The sequence below is a fragment of the Anas acuta genome, chromosome 1 (assembly GCF_963932015.1).
Source record: "Anas acuta chromosome 1, bAnaAcu1.1, whole genome shotgun sequence".
In the NCBI taxonomy this organism is placed as follows: domain Eukaryota; kingdom Metazoa; phylum Chordata; class Aves; order Anseriformes; family Anatidae; genus Anas; species Anas acuta.
Genome location: NC_088979.1, coordinates 77,834,655 through 77,854,516, shown reverse-complemented (window position 1 = coordinate 77,854,516; position 19,862 = coordinate 77,834,655). Strand labels below are relative to the sequence as shown.

At 35.6% G+C, this 19,862-nt stretch overlaps 1 protein-coding gene across 5 annotated transcripts in view; it reads right to left on the bottom strand.

The window, feature by feature from the left end:
* The window catches only part of GLRA2 (glycine receptor alpha 2), a 129,518-nt gene that overhangs the window by 68,191 nt on the left and 41,465 nt on the right, over positions 1-19,862 (bottom strand). For all 5 annotated transcript variants that reach the window (XM_068683442.1, XM_068683446.1, XM_068683453.1 and 2 more), the window contains exons 5-7: positions 18,159-18,241; positions 16,538-16,675; positions 13,633-13,847 (exon numbers count right to left, since the gene is read on the bottom strand). In XM_068683442.1, the coding sequence (XP_068539543.1) occupies positions 13,633-13,847; positions 16,538-16,675; positions 18,159-18,241 (436 nt within the window). The remainder of the gene's footprint in view (positions 1-13,632; positions 13,848-16,537; positions 16,676-18,158; positions 18,242-19,862) is intronic.

Below are 19,862 nucleotides of genomic sequence, written 5' to 3'. Positions count from 1 at the left end.
AAATAGACATTTTTCACTAAACAGTTTTGCACTACTTGCAAGTTACTACCCAGTTTAATCTAACTTTTCCATTTTGATTTCAATTTAGTTCTCAGCGTACCCCTTATCCCAGAAGTGGCAATCAAAAGTCATGGAAACTTTCAGTCTTCCTTCTTGTCTGTATTTGCACTCTGGTACTTTGTAAGTTTTCTGTAAGTTTTCTCCCACTGAGTATTAGCAATTTAAAATCAGTTGGGCTTCCAGAAAGCAGTGACTTGGCCTAATGTATATGGAATGAGCACAAGCTATAATAAATGCTTTTTTTTTTATTTACTAGCACTAAGTATGCTACCACCATGCAATAATTAAAGACTTTAATAAATACAAACATAACAATCAAACAGGATAAATTCATTATTATTATTATTAATGTTAATATCCTTTATGGCATCAGAGGAGGAGCAGAAATAGCCATTACAATTGAAAAAAAAAAAAAAAAACTAAAAAGAAAATATTTACAAGACAAGTAAAACTAGAGGAATATGAAAATCAAACAATAGGAATAAGAGGTCCAGAAAAATGCCAGATGAAAGAAACAGTGGTAGAATTATCAGCAATGGCAGGAACAGTATAATTAGAATTACTGGTCACTTCCAAGCCAAATGCTTTTGAAAAAAAAAACAAAACAGTATCAGGTCATGCTGTGAAATTACGGAGAAAGCCACAACTGCAAGAAGAGCAGCTGTGATTTGCTCCAAAAGTGGTTCTGAAAAGGGGACTGACAACAGAGCATCAGTTATGTGAAACTGTGGGTAAAAGGTTAATATGGCTGTTGAGTCTATAAACAGAACATAGAGGAGGAGGAAGAGGAGGAGGAGGAGGTGAAAGAAGAAAGCTATATTAAGAATATGCACAGTAGTGTAGTTATGATCGCTATATTTAAAAAAATATATATATTGGTACAATGAAAAAGAAACAAAGTTGAAGGCTGAACAAAATGTCTTAGAAGTGAGAGACATAAGAACCTCAATCTGTTTAGTTTACCAAAAAGGAGATCACAAGGTTGCTCACTTCCATCAAAGGATTTATGGAATAAGAAAAGACATTGTGTCTAGGAAGCCTAAGTAGTCCAGAAGATAAATGCACAACAAGGAACACTGTCTGGAATGTAAAGCTGGAGCATCCCCCGTCTCTAACAACATTTATTTTTATTATTAACAATAATATTATATAATATCACACTAATATATCATAATAATACTATTATATATAAGATATAAATAGATATGCAATATTATAGTAATTATATTATATATTGTAATAATATATTAACAGTATTTATAATTTATTGTTTATAATGTATCAACTGAAATGAACATCCAAACTTCATTTTCAAAACAAGATGATACTCTTCTTTAAGACACATTTGAGTAAAATATAGAATCCAGCTGTGACAGCAATTAGATCCAATAAACTGTGTTATCCTAGATGGTGACTTTGGTGACTTTGTCCCTTCTGGACTTGGAAAAAATAAAAAATAATAAAAAAAATGAAATAAAAACAACCTGTAGTTTCTAGAAGTCCATGAAGTATACCAAAATAGAAACAACTGATGATTTTTAGCTTCCTATACTTGCTACAATGAGCATGGCTGGAACTCACTATTAGGCAGTGTGGTCTTGTTCTTTTCCTAGCACATTTCAGTGCCTGAGCCTGCTCCTGTGGCTGAAAGAAAGTTTTAATTAGAGCAGTTTTCCTCCGAACTTCTAATATTACTTAAAGCTGAAAAGTGCCTACCAGTATCTCAGTAAATGTTAGATCTGAGTGGGATGTGGTTTTTCCCTTCCCTAGGGATTTTTGACATTTCAGAAATGCCTTCTGAATTAGAACAAAAAGGGAAAACATAAAAAGTCACAAATCACAAATATTATTTTTTTAATATCATATCAACTGAACCACTTTCATCATTTCCATTTTCATGTCAAACTTTTCAGATATTTTTAGATTGATTAACTTTAGATTTCCAAGAAAAAAGCAGTTTCAAAATGAAAAAAAAAAAAAAAGAAAAAAAGGAAAAAAAAGAAAAAAAAAGAAAAAAAAAAAGAAAAAAAAGGATGTCTTGGAGAAATCCGACACTGGAACACTGGTGGTTAGAAGTCAACAATGATCACTTAGAAAATTTTTCCAATAAATGAGAACATTATTGTAAAGTACCCTTTGCATAGCTTCCATGGAGGATTTTATTATTATTATTATTATTATTATTTTTACAAATAGGAGATCCTCACTGAAAATATCTGATGCTATCTAAAATGTATATTACAGCTCAAGCAGAGTGTAATACAATGTGTACGACACAGAGAAAGGGGAGCAAGGAAGATTTATTTATGGTTTTAACTAAAAAAAAAAAAATCTGAAAATTCTGTAGCTGAAAACTTATTTTCATTCTCTCTTCAGGGTGACTTTCAGTTGTTTTTCAGAAGGACATCTCAAAAAAATATGAATTACAAAATATCATGCAGACAACAGCTAGCAGTGGTAAGCATATATTTTAAGTCTTTTTCACAGATGGTAGACAGAGGAGCTGGGTAAGAGGCTTTTGAACTCTGCTGCAGTCAACAGCTGCTGTTCAGACTGCCTTGCCTTGACTAGGAGGGAAGCACATCTGGAGGAAGCCAGCATTATCATGGAAATCATGAATGAAACTGGCCAAATGGCTTGCCATGAAGTGCATTACCCACATTCAGGCAACCCACAGTCTTTTAATTACATATGCCTTTCAACTTGGGAAAAGCTTTTACTGAAACCTCATTAATGTAAGAAGCTAATCAACGCTTATAGCTGCATTCGCTGGGAGTGTTTTACCTTTAAACAATTCTTCATGAAATCTTTTGCCAAGCTACAGTCTTAACTGAAAGCATGTGTAGCACACACCTTTTGACTAGTTGCAAAACATCTGTCTCCTGTTCCAGTCACTGTAGAAAAAGATAAGAGATAACCTCTAAATGCAGTGGTATGGTTGGCACATAACAGTTTCAGTTTTAGTGTATTTTTGTTGTTGTTGTTGTTGTTTTAGTTTGAGCAAAGCAGTGTTTATCTTCTTTCTAACAGGCATTGGAATATGGTAAAAAGTAAATAAGTTTCTCATTTATCAAAAAGACTGCTATTCACTTGTACAATCAACACTACATTATTACTAAAGAATGACAAATATACCAACTTTACAGAGAACAATTAACAAATTAAGATAATAATTATGCATTATTCTTCCCACTCACTAGATAGGACAGAAGGAGAAAACAAGATGTTAGGACAGAAAGAGAAAACAAGATGTAAGAAAGACCACGATGCTTCCTGAAGCAGCCATTTTGTGAGACAGAAAAGCAAGGTTATCTTTGTTTTTTAATATCCAGGGATAGTTATATGCATAACTAATTTGTTCTGTCCTGTTTTCTTTGTGGCATAACACTGTCTTCCTTGACTTTGGGGAGCCCTGGTAAGAAATAACAGCAATGGTAATATCTAAGCATATGTATGCTCTAATTAAAGTCATTCTCAATGACTGGATTTTGTTTTCATTCTGAGAAGTTTCTGTTTCTGTTAGGAGGTTCAGAGGAAAGCAAAATACAGTCAACATATCATGAAATAGATCCTGTCAGACAATTATGGCTTCCTTAAAAAAATCAAACAAGAAATTTGATTGTTTGAGAAAGCAACAGGACACACTGTCCAACTGTAAGAGTTTTTATCATAATCCTAACATTTGGGTTTCTTCAGTTCCTTAACTTTTTTTTTTTTTTTTTTTTTTTTTTTTTTTTTTTCCCCACACAATTTTATACTACTTTTAGTCAGTTTTTGATGAAAAGACCATATTCAATCATAGACAGCTTCTGACCAGGAATGGTCAGAATTACTCTCTACTGTCTGTGACCATCTACATGGTTCCCTGGAAAATTAAAAAGTGTTTTTAAATTGATCGTGCCCTACAAATGGGATTGTATCAGTGCCTCCTGACTGCAGATAAATTTTAGAACTACTACTGTTCATCATATTTCAGAACAAATCTATCAATAAAATGTTTTGATTGACAAAGAAAAATGACCTTCTGGTAAAAAAAAAAAAAAAAAAGGATTCTATGAAAAATGCAATCATTTATATCAATGAAATACTTTAAATTACTTTTTAGTGTCCCAGCAGACCATTTTTAATAGAAGTTGTTTCTCCTATCAGTGACAGATATTGATATGTTCTCATCATAATAGTGTCATAATGGATAATTATTTATAATATAGCCTGCACTATCATTCCTTTGAAAACATGTACATTCATTATGTTGTCTGTTTTTCATAAGTTATGTTGACTTGTGATTTAGTCACTTAAGTTTCTCTCCAGAAGTATGAAGAGTTCAGTCTCAATTATCTAAAGGCTTAAACTTTGGAAGAAGAAGGGAAAGACAACGCACTGTCTACTTCTCACACACAGGTATGTCTAACACAGGATACAAGATACTGAGGATCAAAGTACTGCTCTCACATTCTCTCCTCTTTAAGGCAAGATACCCCAATTAACCCCTCTAGGCTTCTAGGAAGAAGAAATAAGAAGAGAATACTTCATCAAGGTTTTAAACTTTACTATTAAGGATTTGTGAATAATGACATATTCTAGAGTTCCATGTCTTAAAAACAAATTATATTGTTTTCTTGTCAATGACTAGTTTAGAATTGTTTCATTTCAAAAGCTGATATTGCTATAACAAAAATAGTGTTCCCCAGTACTTGTAAATTAAAGTTATCATCATATCCTATCACAGGCATAAAAAGAAAAAAAGAACACACCAAATCATTTAGTTACTCCTGTAGAAGTCTGATGCATCCATGAAGAAAAGTAAATAACCCCTCTCAGTTTAAACATGTGTGTGGGGAATACTTCTAGTCATCAATATCAATAAACAAACTTTTTTTTTTTTCAAATAGAAACATTTACCAAATGATAAATAAATAAATAAATAAATACCTTTTAGTCAAGTTCTTGCAGTTGCACTGCAACTCAAGTAAAACTTTGGGAAAGTAAGGCATCAGTGGCCCAGCTGCCTTAAAGCAGCAAGCAGTTTTCATTAATGTTCAGACTGGATGCTGTAGTCTTAAGGTGCACCACAAATGAAAGCATTTTTCACAGGCTCTAGGGGGTCCCGTCAGCATTATTTCAAATGAAACATTAACAGGAGATATTCATAAGTAATATTCTTAGATGATCTAATAGAGTCAAGACTTGAGATTATTTGAAGTGAATGAGCCACAACAGCGTATGTCATTGCTTCAGAGTGGGTCTGCAGTGCTTATTTGTGCAAAAGAGCAGCACTATGTGCTCTTCAGAGAGCTGCTAAAAGCCGCTAGAAGGTCCTGTAGGGTGCAGGAATGAAGCTGGAGAGCCCCAGTACTGTGCCAGGGTTATGAAACAACCAGCAGAGTGGCATGCACAGTAACTCCAGCTCTTCTCTGATGCTTGAAATAGGCTATGCCAAATGCCAGACCTCCCAGATGACTGCATTATAAAAGCCAAGAAGTGCCAGGAGTACTCAAACTACATCCCAGAGGTATTCAAACACATCTTAATGCATATTTTTTGCTGTCACGCATGGCAGCAACTACTGTTTTTGTAGTACAGTAAATACCCCTGTCTCCACTATACAGGAAAGTAAACTATAAAGCTTAGATTAGTACAAGGAAAAAAGTGACTGATTTAATCTTTTATTTTTTACTTTCATAGAGTAAAATATGTTATAAAACCTAATGTATTAATATTTATCCAGTCAGTATCTCCTTGGTCAGCTTTGCACAGAATTAAGGGCAGCATGAAATTCACTAAAAAACATACACAAACACTTTAAGATCCAAAGATTGGCCAAGCTAAAGAGAATAACGTGGTCATTTCTAGCCACATATTATAGCCATATATATTCTAGCCACATATATAGCCACATATATATGCTCTGTGTAACAACTATATCCTTCTTTCCCCTACTCTCCTCACAAGAAGCATAGATCCTGCTAGGTTTTGGTGTTGTTGTTGTTTTGATTTGGTTTGTTTTCATTTTCTTGGCCTTGCAGCGGAGCCAAGTCTTTGGTTTCACAGAACTGGAAGTGGTTGTGGAATGGAAGAAAAAAATTATTCCCCATAATAGATTCATGATCACACATATATAACTGTGCCAAAGCTTCAGATGAGATACTGCTCCCACTGAAGTTGTAACTGCATAGGCTAGCCCTGGAAGTATCTACCTAGATTTTGAAGGAGCAAGTTTGAAGGAAGGAAAAGTGTCTTTTACAAGCTGATGTGGGTCAGAGAAACAGAGAATTTTCATCAGGCCCAAGCATTTATTATCAAGCTATTAACATGGTATTAACATGGCCAAAGTGCTATTAATACTCAAAGGAGAGTATTAATAGAATATATAAAATATATATATATATATTATTAATATATATTAATATAATATATATTAATATATATATATATTAATATATATAATTAATATATATTATATATATAAATATATATAAATAGCAGGAAAGTTCTCTCTGGTACATCACCACATACCACCTTTTCCACTACTGTCACGTTCTCTTGCCCTCTAGCACAAATACATATATCTTGACTAGAAACTATTGAAAAGAAAATGTAAGTAACATTAAAAGAAGAAAGAGTAAGGAAATTACATATACATACTAATTTTTGACCCTTGTTTTACTTTGGAACATTTTTTTTAAAAAATAAAAGCTTCAGTGAGTTCCTTTGTTAAGTAGTATAGAATAAATCCCTGTATCCAAATTCAAATACTGTATGGAGTATAACAAAGGGTATCGAATATACTGTGTGAATACAAGATTTAGTTGTATCTAGGTTAGCTAGGAAGCTCAGAAGAAAAGAAAAAAAAAAAAAGAGAAGAGGGGAGGGGCAGGGAGGGGAGGAGAGGGGCGGGGAAGGGAAGTTCTCTGTGAACTTCTTTATAAATCTACTCAAGGACCCTAAACAAATTTTAAAACAGTAGAAATTTTTTTGCAGTTTCCCCATCAAAACAAATAAATATGTAACATAAAGTAGACATATTAAATACCATGGCGGTGTTTTAGGATCATCATGTCTCCAACAGGATTTTGTAATAACTAATAAGAATAGGGTTGGACTAATTATTTAAGCAACGTGTCAAGCACTCAGACATACAGCTCATATTAGCCAAGAACTAATTAACATATCTCATGATCATTGAATTACTCTTGTACTTCCTCCTCAGATCCTGAAACTAGAGTAGAAGTAATCTGTCAAAAACATCTTCCATTCAAAGTTACTTTATGTCTTTATTATTTTATTTTATTTTATTTTATTTTATTTTATTTTATTTTATTTTATTTTATTTTATTTTATTTTATTTTATTATTTTTATTTTTTTTACCATATTGCTGCACCAAAATGCATCATCTCTGTTTTGTTACATGAAAGAGCAAGCTATCACCTTAGACACTCTGCTTCCTATGAAAACAAATGAACATAGAATAGTATAATCTCTAAAACCAACATCTATTCCTTTTTCTCTAATGTTTTTTCTCCTCTTTTCTTCATTTTCTTCATTTTTTTTTCTTTTTATTTATTAAGACATTATATTAACCTTAATTCAAAATAAAAAATGTCATGTACTCTCAGAGCTTCTTTACTTGATAACTTTTGGCATTAAAGAAAGGAGGGGTTACTTTCTCAGATTGGTCTGTCAGAAGCCAAAGAATCTTGAAAAGTCTCCAAAAATGCTGAGGATAGTGGATGACATGTAAAAGCAGTAATTTACTACCAAATGGAATGGACTTCACGGACTTTGGCTTTGCAGGTAGCTCCTATTAGAATATAGTGCTTTTATTACAATTGGCAATGCATTTAGTGATGTGAAGCAAAATGAAGTGAATGAAAGTCTTCCCAGGGGTTTCAGTGAGTTTTGAATAAGATTTTTTTATTTTTTTTTTCCTGCGGAGATTGCTCCCTAGGGAAGGAACATGCATTCATTAAGTACTACACACTAAAGTAACACAATATGAATGCTATACAACTGTGTAAAATAAAGCTGCTATCGTTTACTTGACTTAAAGTATCCTTAAATGTTTTTCTTTATGGCATGAAAAGTAATTCACTTTTTTGGACTGTTATTGTTAAGGTTTGGTTTATATGTGAGTTCTAAGAAGAAAGCAATCTGAAAAATGCCAATTACTTGCACAGCAGAGAACTAATTATTCTTTCAAATGCCTCTTTCTAAAATGCTTTAAAACTTTTGATTCTGTTGAGTCAACAAAAGGTAAGGTGTTTAAAAATAAATAGAATGGGCAAAGAATAGTTATCCAATGTTCTGGAGAAAAAAAAAAACAAAAAAGAAAAAAAAAAGGAAATGTTTTCTGTAACATTTCTCACCTGTTACGCACTTATTGTACCTCTGTACCCTCCCTTTTACTCGCTCAGTTTATACACTGCTGGGACCATAGAACATAAAACAGCATATTCTATATTTCTTTGTCTTTTGTGATGTCCAGAAGTTCCCCAGACCATGTTTTGATAAATACTAGCTACCATGTTTTTGCAGTGGGTCAGGTACTTCCAGAAGGCATACTATCAAGCTACATGTATGTGCGTAATTTTGCATGGGTGTATGGCAGTTTACATCAAAGTCCTGATCTGTGTGCCATAGAGCTTCTTTGCAGATATGAAGTCCAGCAAGCTCTAGATGCAAGACAGCTCCTGGGCTCATGTACAGGACTTGCATATAAAGCTCAGAGTTTCCTGAGGGCCTCATTTTGGATGCATGGCAGGGCTGATCACCTTGCTCGCATCCAGGATTTCTGCTCAGCTGGCCGATCAGTGAAAGCTACTGCACAGAAATTCATCTAGCCAAAGTTTCTATGTGGAAAATGATAACATGACCAGAGGAATCCAGACATAGACACATCAGACATAGACACATCAGATGTGGATAAGGCTTATGCAGAATAACTTCATCATTATAAAAGAGGTTGAGATCATGGTGAATATTTCTCTGCAGTTATTAGTTATTATTATTAATGCAGCAGCTTGTATTATTGAATGCAAGCTATTCTTGTATTCATAAACAAGAAATCACTATTTCATCTCCATGAAGGAAGCAGAACTTGGTATTGTTCATTTTATGCGAAAGTGTAGAGGACGAGAACATTTCTGCTCTCTGAAACAGGCACTGCATCTCGTGCTTCTGAGATCAATAGCTTTGTTGGGCTCTAATCTCTTTCACAGTTTCTTCCTATATTTTGTAACAAATAAATCAACTTTGTAGAAGAAAAAGAAAAAGAAAAAAAAAAAAAGAAAGAAAGAAAAAAGCATATTGATTTCTTTATTAGTGTGTTGTTGTTATGAGAATTTGACCTTATACTCTTAGGCAGAATTTCAAATACTATAAAGATGATAATTCCACAGAAGGACTATGAAAATTTACCAAAGAAATATATTTAATTTGGAAGAAGCTTTCTAGATACTTAAGTGCAGCAAACACAAACACCAGCTGGAATTAATCCCTTCCCTTCCCAACAGTCTCAAGCTCATGTTTAATTTTCAGTAACCAAATGCCTAATGTCTTTCACCATGACCGGCCATTGTGAAAAGCTGTGTATCAAAATGAATACTAGTTATTAATATGGAAAAGAGCAATTTCCAGCAAACAGAACTCTGTCATGTAATGTTGTACCAGAGTTGAAAACAATATGTAGATAATTACTTCTAAACCATACAACTTACATCATTTAGATAGTAACTTGAAAACTAACCAAAAAAGTGACTAGGAATCATCTTGGTGCAATTAGTCTTTGCCTTGCTTTAGGTAAAGGAATTATTGCCTTTAAAGTTTGTGAATGTTGATGCTTTGTGGGGTTTGTTTGTTTGCTTGCTCGATTTTGTCTCTGCTTGTTTGTTATTTGTTTGTTTGTTTTGTTAGAGCTATAATAAAATAATGCAGAATACAGAGAAATTCTTGGAAGGAGCCAGTGGGTAAGTTAAAGGTAAATTCTACAAATGTGTGTTAACAATACAACACAAAGAAAGATGGGGAACAATATACAACTCTTGTATTCAAATTTAGGCTGCTTTCACAAACCAAAGTTTCATCTGTTTTTTTTTTTTTTTTAGTGCTCTTACCAAAATAACCCTCCTCTCAAGTCTTATTATCTTAGATATTTATGCTTGGAGTAATTTTGGAATGGGTGTTTTATTGACAGCCTAACTTCCTGTGTCTTGGCAATATGTAGACAGGACTCAGAAAAACATTGCTTTTAAAGAGCCATTTTACAAGTTCAGATTTAACGCTGATTTGATTCAATTATTTTTATATTTTTATTTTTAAATGCATTTCAGCTGGACAGATTTTATTAAGAAATACAATTTTAGTGTTAACTTACAGATGAGGTTTTAAAAAAGCTGGGCTCATGCAACAACAACAGCAAGAAAAGCTTGCTTCTTGTAATAGAATCATAGAATACAGAGAATGGCCTGGTTTGAAGTGATCTTAAAGATCATACATGTAGAATCATAGAATCATTAATGTTGGAAAAGACCTCAAGATCATCTAGCTCCAACCCCCCTGCCATGGGCAGGGATACCACCCACTAGATCAGGCTGCCCAGGGGCTTGTCCAAATTAAACTTGAACACCTCCAGGGATGGGGCATCCACAGCTTCTCTGGGCAACCTGTGCCAGTGCCTCACCACTCTGAGTGAAGAATTTTCTCCTAACATCTAATCTAAATTTCCTCTCTTTTAGTTTAAAACCACCCCCCCACCCCCACCCCACCCTTGTCCTGTCATTGCCTGCCCAAACAAAAAGTTGTCTTCCACCTTTTTTATAAGCCCCCCTTAAGTACTGAAAAGGTGCAATGAGGTCACCTTGCAGCTTTCTCTTCTCCCAGCAGGACAGCCCCAGCTGTCTCAGCCTTTCTTAATAGGAGAAGTGCTCCAGCCCTCTGAGTATCCTCATGGCCTTCCTCTGGACCTGCTCTAACAGCCCAACATCCTTCTTGTGCTGGGGGCTCCAGACCTGGATGCAGCACTCCAAGTGGGGCCTCACAAACACAGAACAGAAGGAGACAATCATTTCCCTCACTCTGCTGGCCACTCCTCTGGTGATTCAGCCCAGGATGCAGTTGGCCTTCTGGGCTGCAAGTGCACACTGCTGGCTCATGTCAAGCTTTTCTTCCACCAGAACTCCCAAGTACTTCTCTGCAGGGCTATCTTCAAGGAGTTCTCCCAGTCTGTCTTCTACCCATGTCTGGGACTGGCCCAACCCAGGTGCAGCACCTTGCACCTGGACTTGTTGAACCTCATTAGGTTCACATGGACCCACTTCTCAATCTTTTCCAGGTCCCTTTGGATGGCATCCCTTCCTTCTGTTGTATCAGCTGCACCACTCAGCTTGGGGTCAGCTGCAAACTTGCTGAGCATGCACTCAGTCTAGATGTCTATGTCATTGGTAAAGATATTAAACAACACTGTCCCAGGACACACCCCTTAGGGACATAGCTCGTCACCAGCCTCCAACTGGACACAGAGCCATTCTTCCTTGTGTAAGGAATCAAATACTGCTGGTATGGACCTGTACACAAACATGAGTGTACTGCTTGCTTTTGCACACAGAGCCTATTCTGAAGGAATTTGTTTCACATCAGTCCCATGTTTCTTATGGCATAGCTCAGCTGCATTCACACAGCAGAAATGCAACAACCAGGTGGTGTATGACTGAAGTAAGTGTACTGGACTCTTTGGTGAGGTACATGTCCTTAGTGTCTGTCTTCTGGCAAAGGAACAATAAAAAATACTAGGAGAGGATGGAATGGGGCCAGAGCATCACCTCTGACAACTATTGAGATAAATCTATTTAATCTTGAAGCTGGAGAAGAACCTCTCCAGTAATCAAATTGCCACAGTCAATATATTCCGGATCTCCCCTTTTCTTCCACTCAGCAGAAGCCCAGAAATGTATCCAACTAATGCTTTTCCTTGCAAACAAGGCAGAACACAAAAAGGACAAAAATTTCAGCTGGATCTAAGGCACATGACGAAAAGTCCTTCTAAAGCATTAGCTTTAGAAGCACATAGAAGCACCACAGAGCTTTTTGGCAGAGTGTGTATGCTCTGTTGGAAATGTTGGTGTAAATCTCCACTACAGTGATTGCCTCACTTCCAGTACTCAAGGCAATTAATTTGGAAGAAGGTTGGAATATATCAGCATGGAATCATGTTGTACCATCTAGATACCATTTTCAGTAACTCCAGGCTTGCTATCTACAGAGTCTGCATGGTTCTTGCCAAGATTGTCTCTTTGTTGACTTTCTTCTTGGAGTGTTCATTTGGTAATATTGACTGAATTGTCTGAACAAATGTTAAGAAATTATATGTTTGAAATTCTGAGTTAATACATGAAAGATTTTTAGTTTGCATGGAAAATAATTCGTAGCTCCAAGTGAAAAAGTGAAGCTGAACCAACTGTTGTAGTCACCAGATTTTATGTGATACTTTCTTATTACCAACAGAATAGTAACACAATCTGTGCAGTTTTTAAAGTTGCCCTATATATGCTCTATTTGAACAAATTACAGTACTTGGAATGAGACTAAATATGATACTGAGGGTAAAGCAGAACAAAATACAACATGCTTTTTGGAGTGGATCATATGCTATACAAACACTCAAAAAATGTGCTTTCATTGTTGCTAGCATGGTTTTATGATCCTAGTCCGTGTGATTCTGGACAGCTCTAAGAGAGAATTCTTTAGGGAATTTATCTCATGACTCCACAGATGATTGTAAACTGACCTACCTCCGAGTTCTCATCCAGAAAATTGTACAAAACCTGAGCACACACAATAAATTCTGCTGGGAATGCTAACAACAAAATCATTAAGTCTGTGCCCATGATGAAAAGAGCTGTCATTTTGACTAATCAAAGAACACAATCTGTAATCTATAATCTCATCTACAGCAGCTGCCCCAATTTAAAATAAATAAATAAATAAGTAATCAAGTGAGAGGATATTTTTGTGTATAGACCGGATGGAGAACTGCAGACAACACTTGGATGAGAACATAAACTAAATCTGACATAAAACAGGGAGAGACATTGACACTTCCTCACCGGAAAGGTCCTCCAGAAACACATTTCAGGTGTATATATGTTATATATATGTATTTTATACACACACAAATATATTTATATATCCATCAGATTAAGTGCCATATCTAGCCATGTCAAGTTATTTGGGAGACTACATTTGGGAAACAGTCCAGAAGAGACCAGACAGAGTTTATTAAGTTCCCAATCTAGTTTTCAGAAAAGTGCTTTCAGAAGTACAGTCAAGTACCTACAGAAAATACTTCAGAAAATCTGTCTTCTATATGTTGATGTCTAAGTGTCAAAACTAGCAGTTTTAATCCCACAAACCAAGAGAAAGCTAAGAGAACCTTAACACAAATGCTAAATACCTGGATGCTTCTTTCTCAGGTATTCTTATCAAATGCATACATACACAGATCTTTAAGAAACTTCAGAAGTACTACCATTATTTCTTGGTAATAACAAATCAATGGTACAAAATTATTTCCTTACTTTTGGGAGGGAAGCTCTTGATCCTGAACTTTGGGTGGTCATTGTCAAAACTGTAGTGATACCCAGTGCGACTCTAGCTGGAGCAGCGTCCATGTTGATCCAGAAAGAAACCCAGGACAAAATGACAATCAGCAGGCTAGGAATGTACATCTGGATTAGATAGTATCCCATCTGACGCTCCAAATGAAACTTGACTTCAATGCATGTAAACTTTCCTAGAACATGAAATTATTTTCATAAATGTTTTTTGCACAGTTTTATCTTACTTTCTAAATACATACAAGAGGTGAGGCCTGTTCTGTAACCTAGCAGTACAAGTCAGCCACTTGTTGCACTCTAGCCTGGGCGACACATGGAGGCCCTGAAGGAGACTGTTTCCAATTCTTCCCATTAACTGAGAAAACAAGTATTAGAACAGTTGATTCATCTCCAGAAAATATCTTTTTCTCAAAATTTTAAAAATATTTTGTTTTGAAGTATAATGTTTAGTATTAAAGGGTATCAGTAATTTGCTCTATTAATTTAATGAGATTAAGTAAACTTGTAATTAGGCAAATTATAAACAATCAAAGTCCTATGGTAGATTTCATTCTGGCCACATCATTTGCTTTTGTCTGTGGGTTCTACTTCGAATGTCAAAATCAACTCAAAGTTTACTTTGAGTTTCACCAAAAAGCTAACTCCTGGAAATCCAAAATAATGGATTACCTCTCATGTGAGGTGATTCTCCAGACAATAAATACCTATTTTGCAGGAGTAAAGGAGGACAGAAGTTTAGGATTGCCTGACAGTGGAGATAGCCATGCAGTGGGGATATAATGTCCAGAGTTACAAGAGCTCTCCAGCTATGAAACCATTCACTTTGTGTTGCTCTCCATATTAGTGTTCTGGCTGGGGTTTAGATATTGTGAATGCTCTCTCTCAAGGTAGACTATCCAAAGCACAGCAATGTCTGTCATTCCTGAAACATCATGCTAATTGTTTCCAAGAACCTTTTTTTTTGTCAGTCAGTCAAGTACACTAAGAGGCATTGTTCCTCATAAATCCTTTGCAGGTGAAATGAGACTTTTGCTCCATTTTGTGATAAATACATACTTTCAGCTAGTCTACAATGCAAAACAGCAGGTTCAGACAGGTAGGAGTTAGTACTAGGGACAATGGAGATGCAATTTGTCAAAGTTAGGAGGGGAGAAAAAATGAGTAATCTGGTAGGACAGAAGCTGTGAAATGAGTGATTCTGAGACCTGTTTAAACACATATCCTGACCGGTCTGTCCATACAGAAGAAATCTGTTTTTTCAAAAGAGACTACCTATGGCAGTGATGGCACTGGAGTAGACCAATCTGCCAAAATGCTCTCCAGATTCCTGTGGCACAATCTGTGTGGAACACCTTGCAGTGTGGGTAGGAGAAGGCTGAATACAGATTTCATCTATATATTGATTTCACCCCAAACTTGAAAGACCATGCTTCAGAGAAGACAGTAATGCATTACTGTGGATGTATGTAGGCAAAGGTTTCTTTGGCTTGAATACTGCTTCTCATTTCCCCTTCCCAGGCTACACACTTTGAAGTAATTATACAGTCAATTTGTTTAACTACATGTAGTGGGAGCTACTAAAAAGCATTTTTATCATTTGTGGGGAATCTCTATGGGTATACAAGGCAGCTCTTGCCCATGCTCTCCCTCCTCTTTTACTTTTGGTGTTCCACCCTGTAAAGTGGTTAACTGAGAGTCAGCAGTTAGAAAAGCACATGAACTCACCTACTCAGAGCTTGAGTCACGTGGTGGGAAATAGCTGAACTTTGCAACAGTCAAATTACAAGTGCATAAATTCTATTGATTCATATTTATTTCTGATGCTCTCTTTTATGATGAGCAGTAATATTAGTCCCCCTTTCCACAGATCTTGGACTGTGGTATCACAACAAGTCCTTCCTTGGCAATTTGGGCCCCAAAATGAGAATCTGCATTTCTAATAATTAAAGGTAATAATTTTATTTTCATAATAAAAGAATGTGACTTTATTTTTGATGGGGGCAGAACATCTCATGTTGTGTTATTTCACAGAGTGAAACAAATATCTCTGCTGCAAACAGATTGACTTTTATGCTGAAATGATGAAAAAAACTATTTTAGATGACAGGGATTATATCTAATCCCGGGAAACATCCAGCAAACCATTCTCCGAATGCTGGCCTTATTAAACAGACTCCAAGCAGATAAATCCAAAATTTTAACAGACCTCTCTCTTTTCTCTGCTCTGTGAAGCTTAAGATAGAAAGTGCGTTTGAAACTTTTAAAAAGCAAAAGCAGGGAGAAAATTACATTATTTAGCAAACAAATTCCATTCATTTCATGTCTGTACACTAGTCAGATCAGCAATGAAAGCAATGTCACTTCAAATACTACATCTCATAAATCAGACCACATATAAAAAGCTGCTGAAAGTTTGATATTTTTCCTCAGTATCTTGATATACTGGAGAAATAAATCAAATCTGTAAGACTTAATACTTTAAACCTGATGTATCAATATAGTTTAAAAAAAATAGTTTTCTATAAATGTTTCATTTTGAGGAAATGAAAATTAGTAGATTTTTCCAGTTTTTAAAGTTTTTAAAATCTTTAATGATTTTAGGGATGTTAGAATATAAGAATATGCAAGTTAGAGTATCTTTAATGAAGCTAAAGGAAACTTGGGGAAAAAAAAATATATATTTATATATATATATCTTTAAAGCAAACAAAATAAAATTGAGATTTTTTTCAGATTTAAAAAATGAGTGGCTGAATCAAATTTTAATTTCAATATATATATATATATCTGCATTTAACTCATCTTTTCCCATTTCACATTGACAATAGATACTGTTAAGAAAAAAAAATAATAGAATAATGCTCACCAGTGTTGTAATGTTTTGTGCAATAACCAAGTTCTTTATCTTCTTTCAAAATAAACTGTGGCAAGGTTAAGCCTTCTGCAACCTGCACAGGTCCATCACTTAGCCACTCAAATATCAGATCATTCATAGTGTAGCCAACTATAATAAAGAAATCAGAGTTCATTAGACGGTAACTGACTGAAAACATCAAAAGCAAGTATTATCATGCCTTAGAAATGCCATTTTTTCCAGTAAATGTAAGCTATATTTTTCAACTGATTAACAATAGCAGAATTGCTATTAGTTGCTAATTTCCCAATACTTCACTACTCCTATACTAAGAGCAACAAATGTGTAACATCATTATTTTCTGAAATACTGTCTTGGTTTGCCCCTAAAATAATATTGCTGGCCTATCAATGATACTGTTTACAATTGAAATGACATTTTTGTGTGTCTGTGTGTCTATGTATCAGCTGGCATTTTGCTTTGTTTACATTATTCTTTCATTATTTAGTTGTTGGGCACCAGCAAATAAGGATTTCTGGACTGCATGATGCTGGGTCCTTACGTAAAAATAAACCTGCAACTTTTGTAAACCTTACCAGTGGGAGGTGTGTAGTTGTAAGAGAGAATCTTGAACTCCCCAGAGTCTCTTTGACTGCAGTGGCTACACATTTACAAGCAAACTAAACAAGCCCTGACCAGCTTGTTCTTCAGCCACACACAAAGTGGTAACCTGCAGCTTATACTCATGTAGGTAAATCTGTTTCTCTCCCAGATGCCCACGTAAAAAAAAAAAAAAAAAAACAAGGTGGCAAATGCTGGCTATCAGGAATGATTGCTGGCTTGTGCTGTTATCTGAAACACTTCTGTTTTTTGTTTTTTTTTTCTGACTGTTGCTTGGTACTGGTCAAAATGGTGTCAAGGATCCTGTTAACAGCTACATCCTATGGATGAGCATATGCTAGAACCTAAATCAGATTTGGTTTATTACTGTTAAGGGACAGAACAAGAGGCACTGGGCACAAACTGGAGCACAGGAGGCTCCCTCTGAGCACCAGGCAGCACTTCTGTGCTGTATGGGTGATGGAGCCCTGGCAAAGATTGCCCAGAGAGGCTGTGGGGTCTTCTCCTTGGAGATCTTCAAAAGCCTCCTGAACGTGGTCCTGGGCAGCCTGCTCTGGGTGTCCCTGCTTCAGCAGGGCTTGGAGCAAGTGAGCCCTGAGTTTCCTGCCACCCTCAGCTATGCTGTGAGTCTGTGACAGTCAATAAGACCTCTGCTTCATTTAGTATGTTGCTTGCATTTCTCAAAAAACCTTAGCTTGTCTTGATCAGACATAGCTCATCCCTGGGTGCGTACTAGCTGTTCTTACTTTCCTGAGGTTTATTTTCTCATGTACAGTACTGCTGGAAATGGTGCAGCCCTGATGGGAGAGGTGGAGAAAGAAAGGAAAGGGAGCTGGAAGAGCACAGTGAGTAGGGACTACTAATGTAGGTGATGAGTAGTTAAAGCGCTCCTCCTCCTCATTACAAAACAGGAATATTGAGTCTGAAAACACAAATACAAAAATGCAAATACTATCTAACCATCAAAAGTTAAAGTCTTGTTGTTCACTAGGTAAAGCAATTGGACACTCACAGCTCTCTAGCTGCATTGTACATGTCTGTACATCCATAGGAAAATTCTTCAAGTCCATGGGACAGGATAAGGTTAAAGTAAGCCTAAAATTGAAGGAAAGAGAAAAAAAAAAAAAAAAGAAAAAAAAAAAAGAAGAAGAAGAAGAAGAAGAAGAAAAAGAAGAAGAAGAAGAAGAAGAAAAGCTGTTAGAAATCTACAGATTTTATCCAAAGCTCCATACTTATAGTTTGAAGAATTAAGGACAAATCTTAGACACTCAGAGACCAGACTCTCTGTCCCCTCTTAGCTTTTAAGGACATGAGAGTGTGTGAAGACTGAACATGTAAGCAAAGCAGGCTGCATTGGCTGGACAGAAAAGAGGCAGAGACAAGAACAGTAAGACAGCAAGAAATGCTCTCCACTAATGTACCAGTGAATGTTTTACATAGAGCAGTGAACCCAAATAATGCAAAACCTGAAGTGACTGATCATGCAACATACATTTTAAAGCTCTGTTTTGGAATAGCAAAGGAAGAAAACATAACAATTGAGTTTTTTTCAATAGAGGGTGCTTTTGTTGCATATGAGACCCATTTTCAACCATTCATTCTTTCTGCTTATATATTAAAAGAAAAAAAAAAAAAGAAAGTAAAAACAAGAATCACATAGCATTAAAAGATAAAGAAGGCAGAAACAAGAAACTAAGCCTAAAGGAACATTATCATACAAACTAAATTTATCTTTTAAATTTTTAGCTGTTTTTGTCCCAGATAAGGCATACTTTTACTTGGATGGGAATATACTTAATGTTTTGTTTGTTTGTTTGTTTGTTTGTTTGTTTTTAAGGGGGGGGCAGGTAGTTTACAGTTGATTTGAAATCTGTTTCAAGGCTTCTCCTCTGTTATATTTTTCTTGTAACTGTGGGGAGAATAAACTGTTTTTAACAAGCCAAGATGCTGGGATGACATAATTACAAATGACTATCTGTTTTGGAAAACAAAACAAAGTTATATAAAAAGAGCACATTTATTTCAGATTACCTTCAGCCCCCCCCCCCCAAAAAAAAAAAAAAAAAAAAAAGAACACTGACACACATACACACACAAAAAATAATAAACAAAATTTTCTGTGTTCCTTTGCCATCAAGGATGAGAACTAAATTGTCTCATTTGAAGGCACATTGAAACATTAACATGGTACAATTAGAAATAATTACTTTTTTTAAATTATGTCAGTGAACCAACAGGCCAGCTGTTAACCTAGAAAGTAGGTTGTCCTACAGGCAAATGTGATCTTTATGAAAAAATATTTCACTATTTGTCTGCTGTGGGTTCTCAAGACATATTTGTTTCTCAGCAAACACAGCTTACTCAATCTCTTTCAGCTTGCTTCTTCATCATGTGACTTTTTTTTGGGATGGTTTGACTGAATCACTTAGTCCTACTGTCCTGCAATTACATCACTATGACAAGATGATATTTAGAAAACTGTAATCAAAATGTTCTGATCAAAAAGCCCATTCACCATTTCTGTGCTTTTGCATACTCATGGGCTACATAGAGAATTTACCATTCTTGTCCTCTTGACACAGGCTTCAGTGTACAAGATGACAATATCAGGAAATCAGAGATTGGTTGTCAGTGGTAGTGAACTGCACTGAGATGAAGAAAAGAAAAGCACCTAGTAGTCCTCTGTACATTACCATAGGAAATAAACTCTTATTTA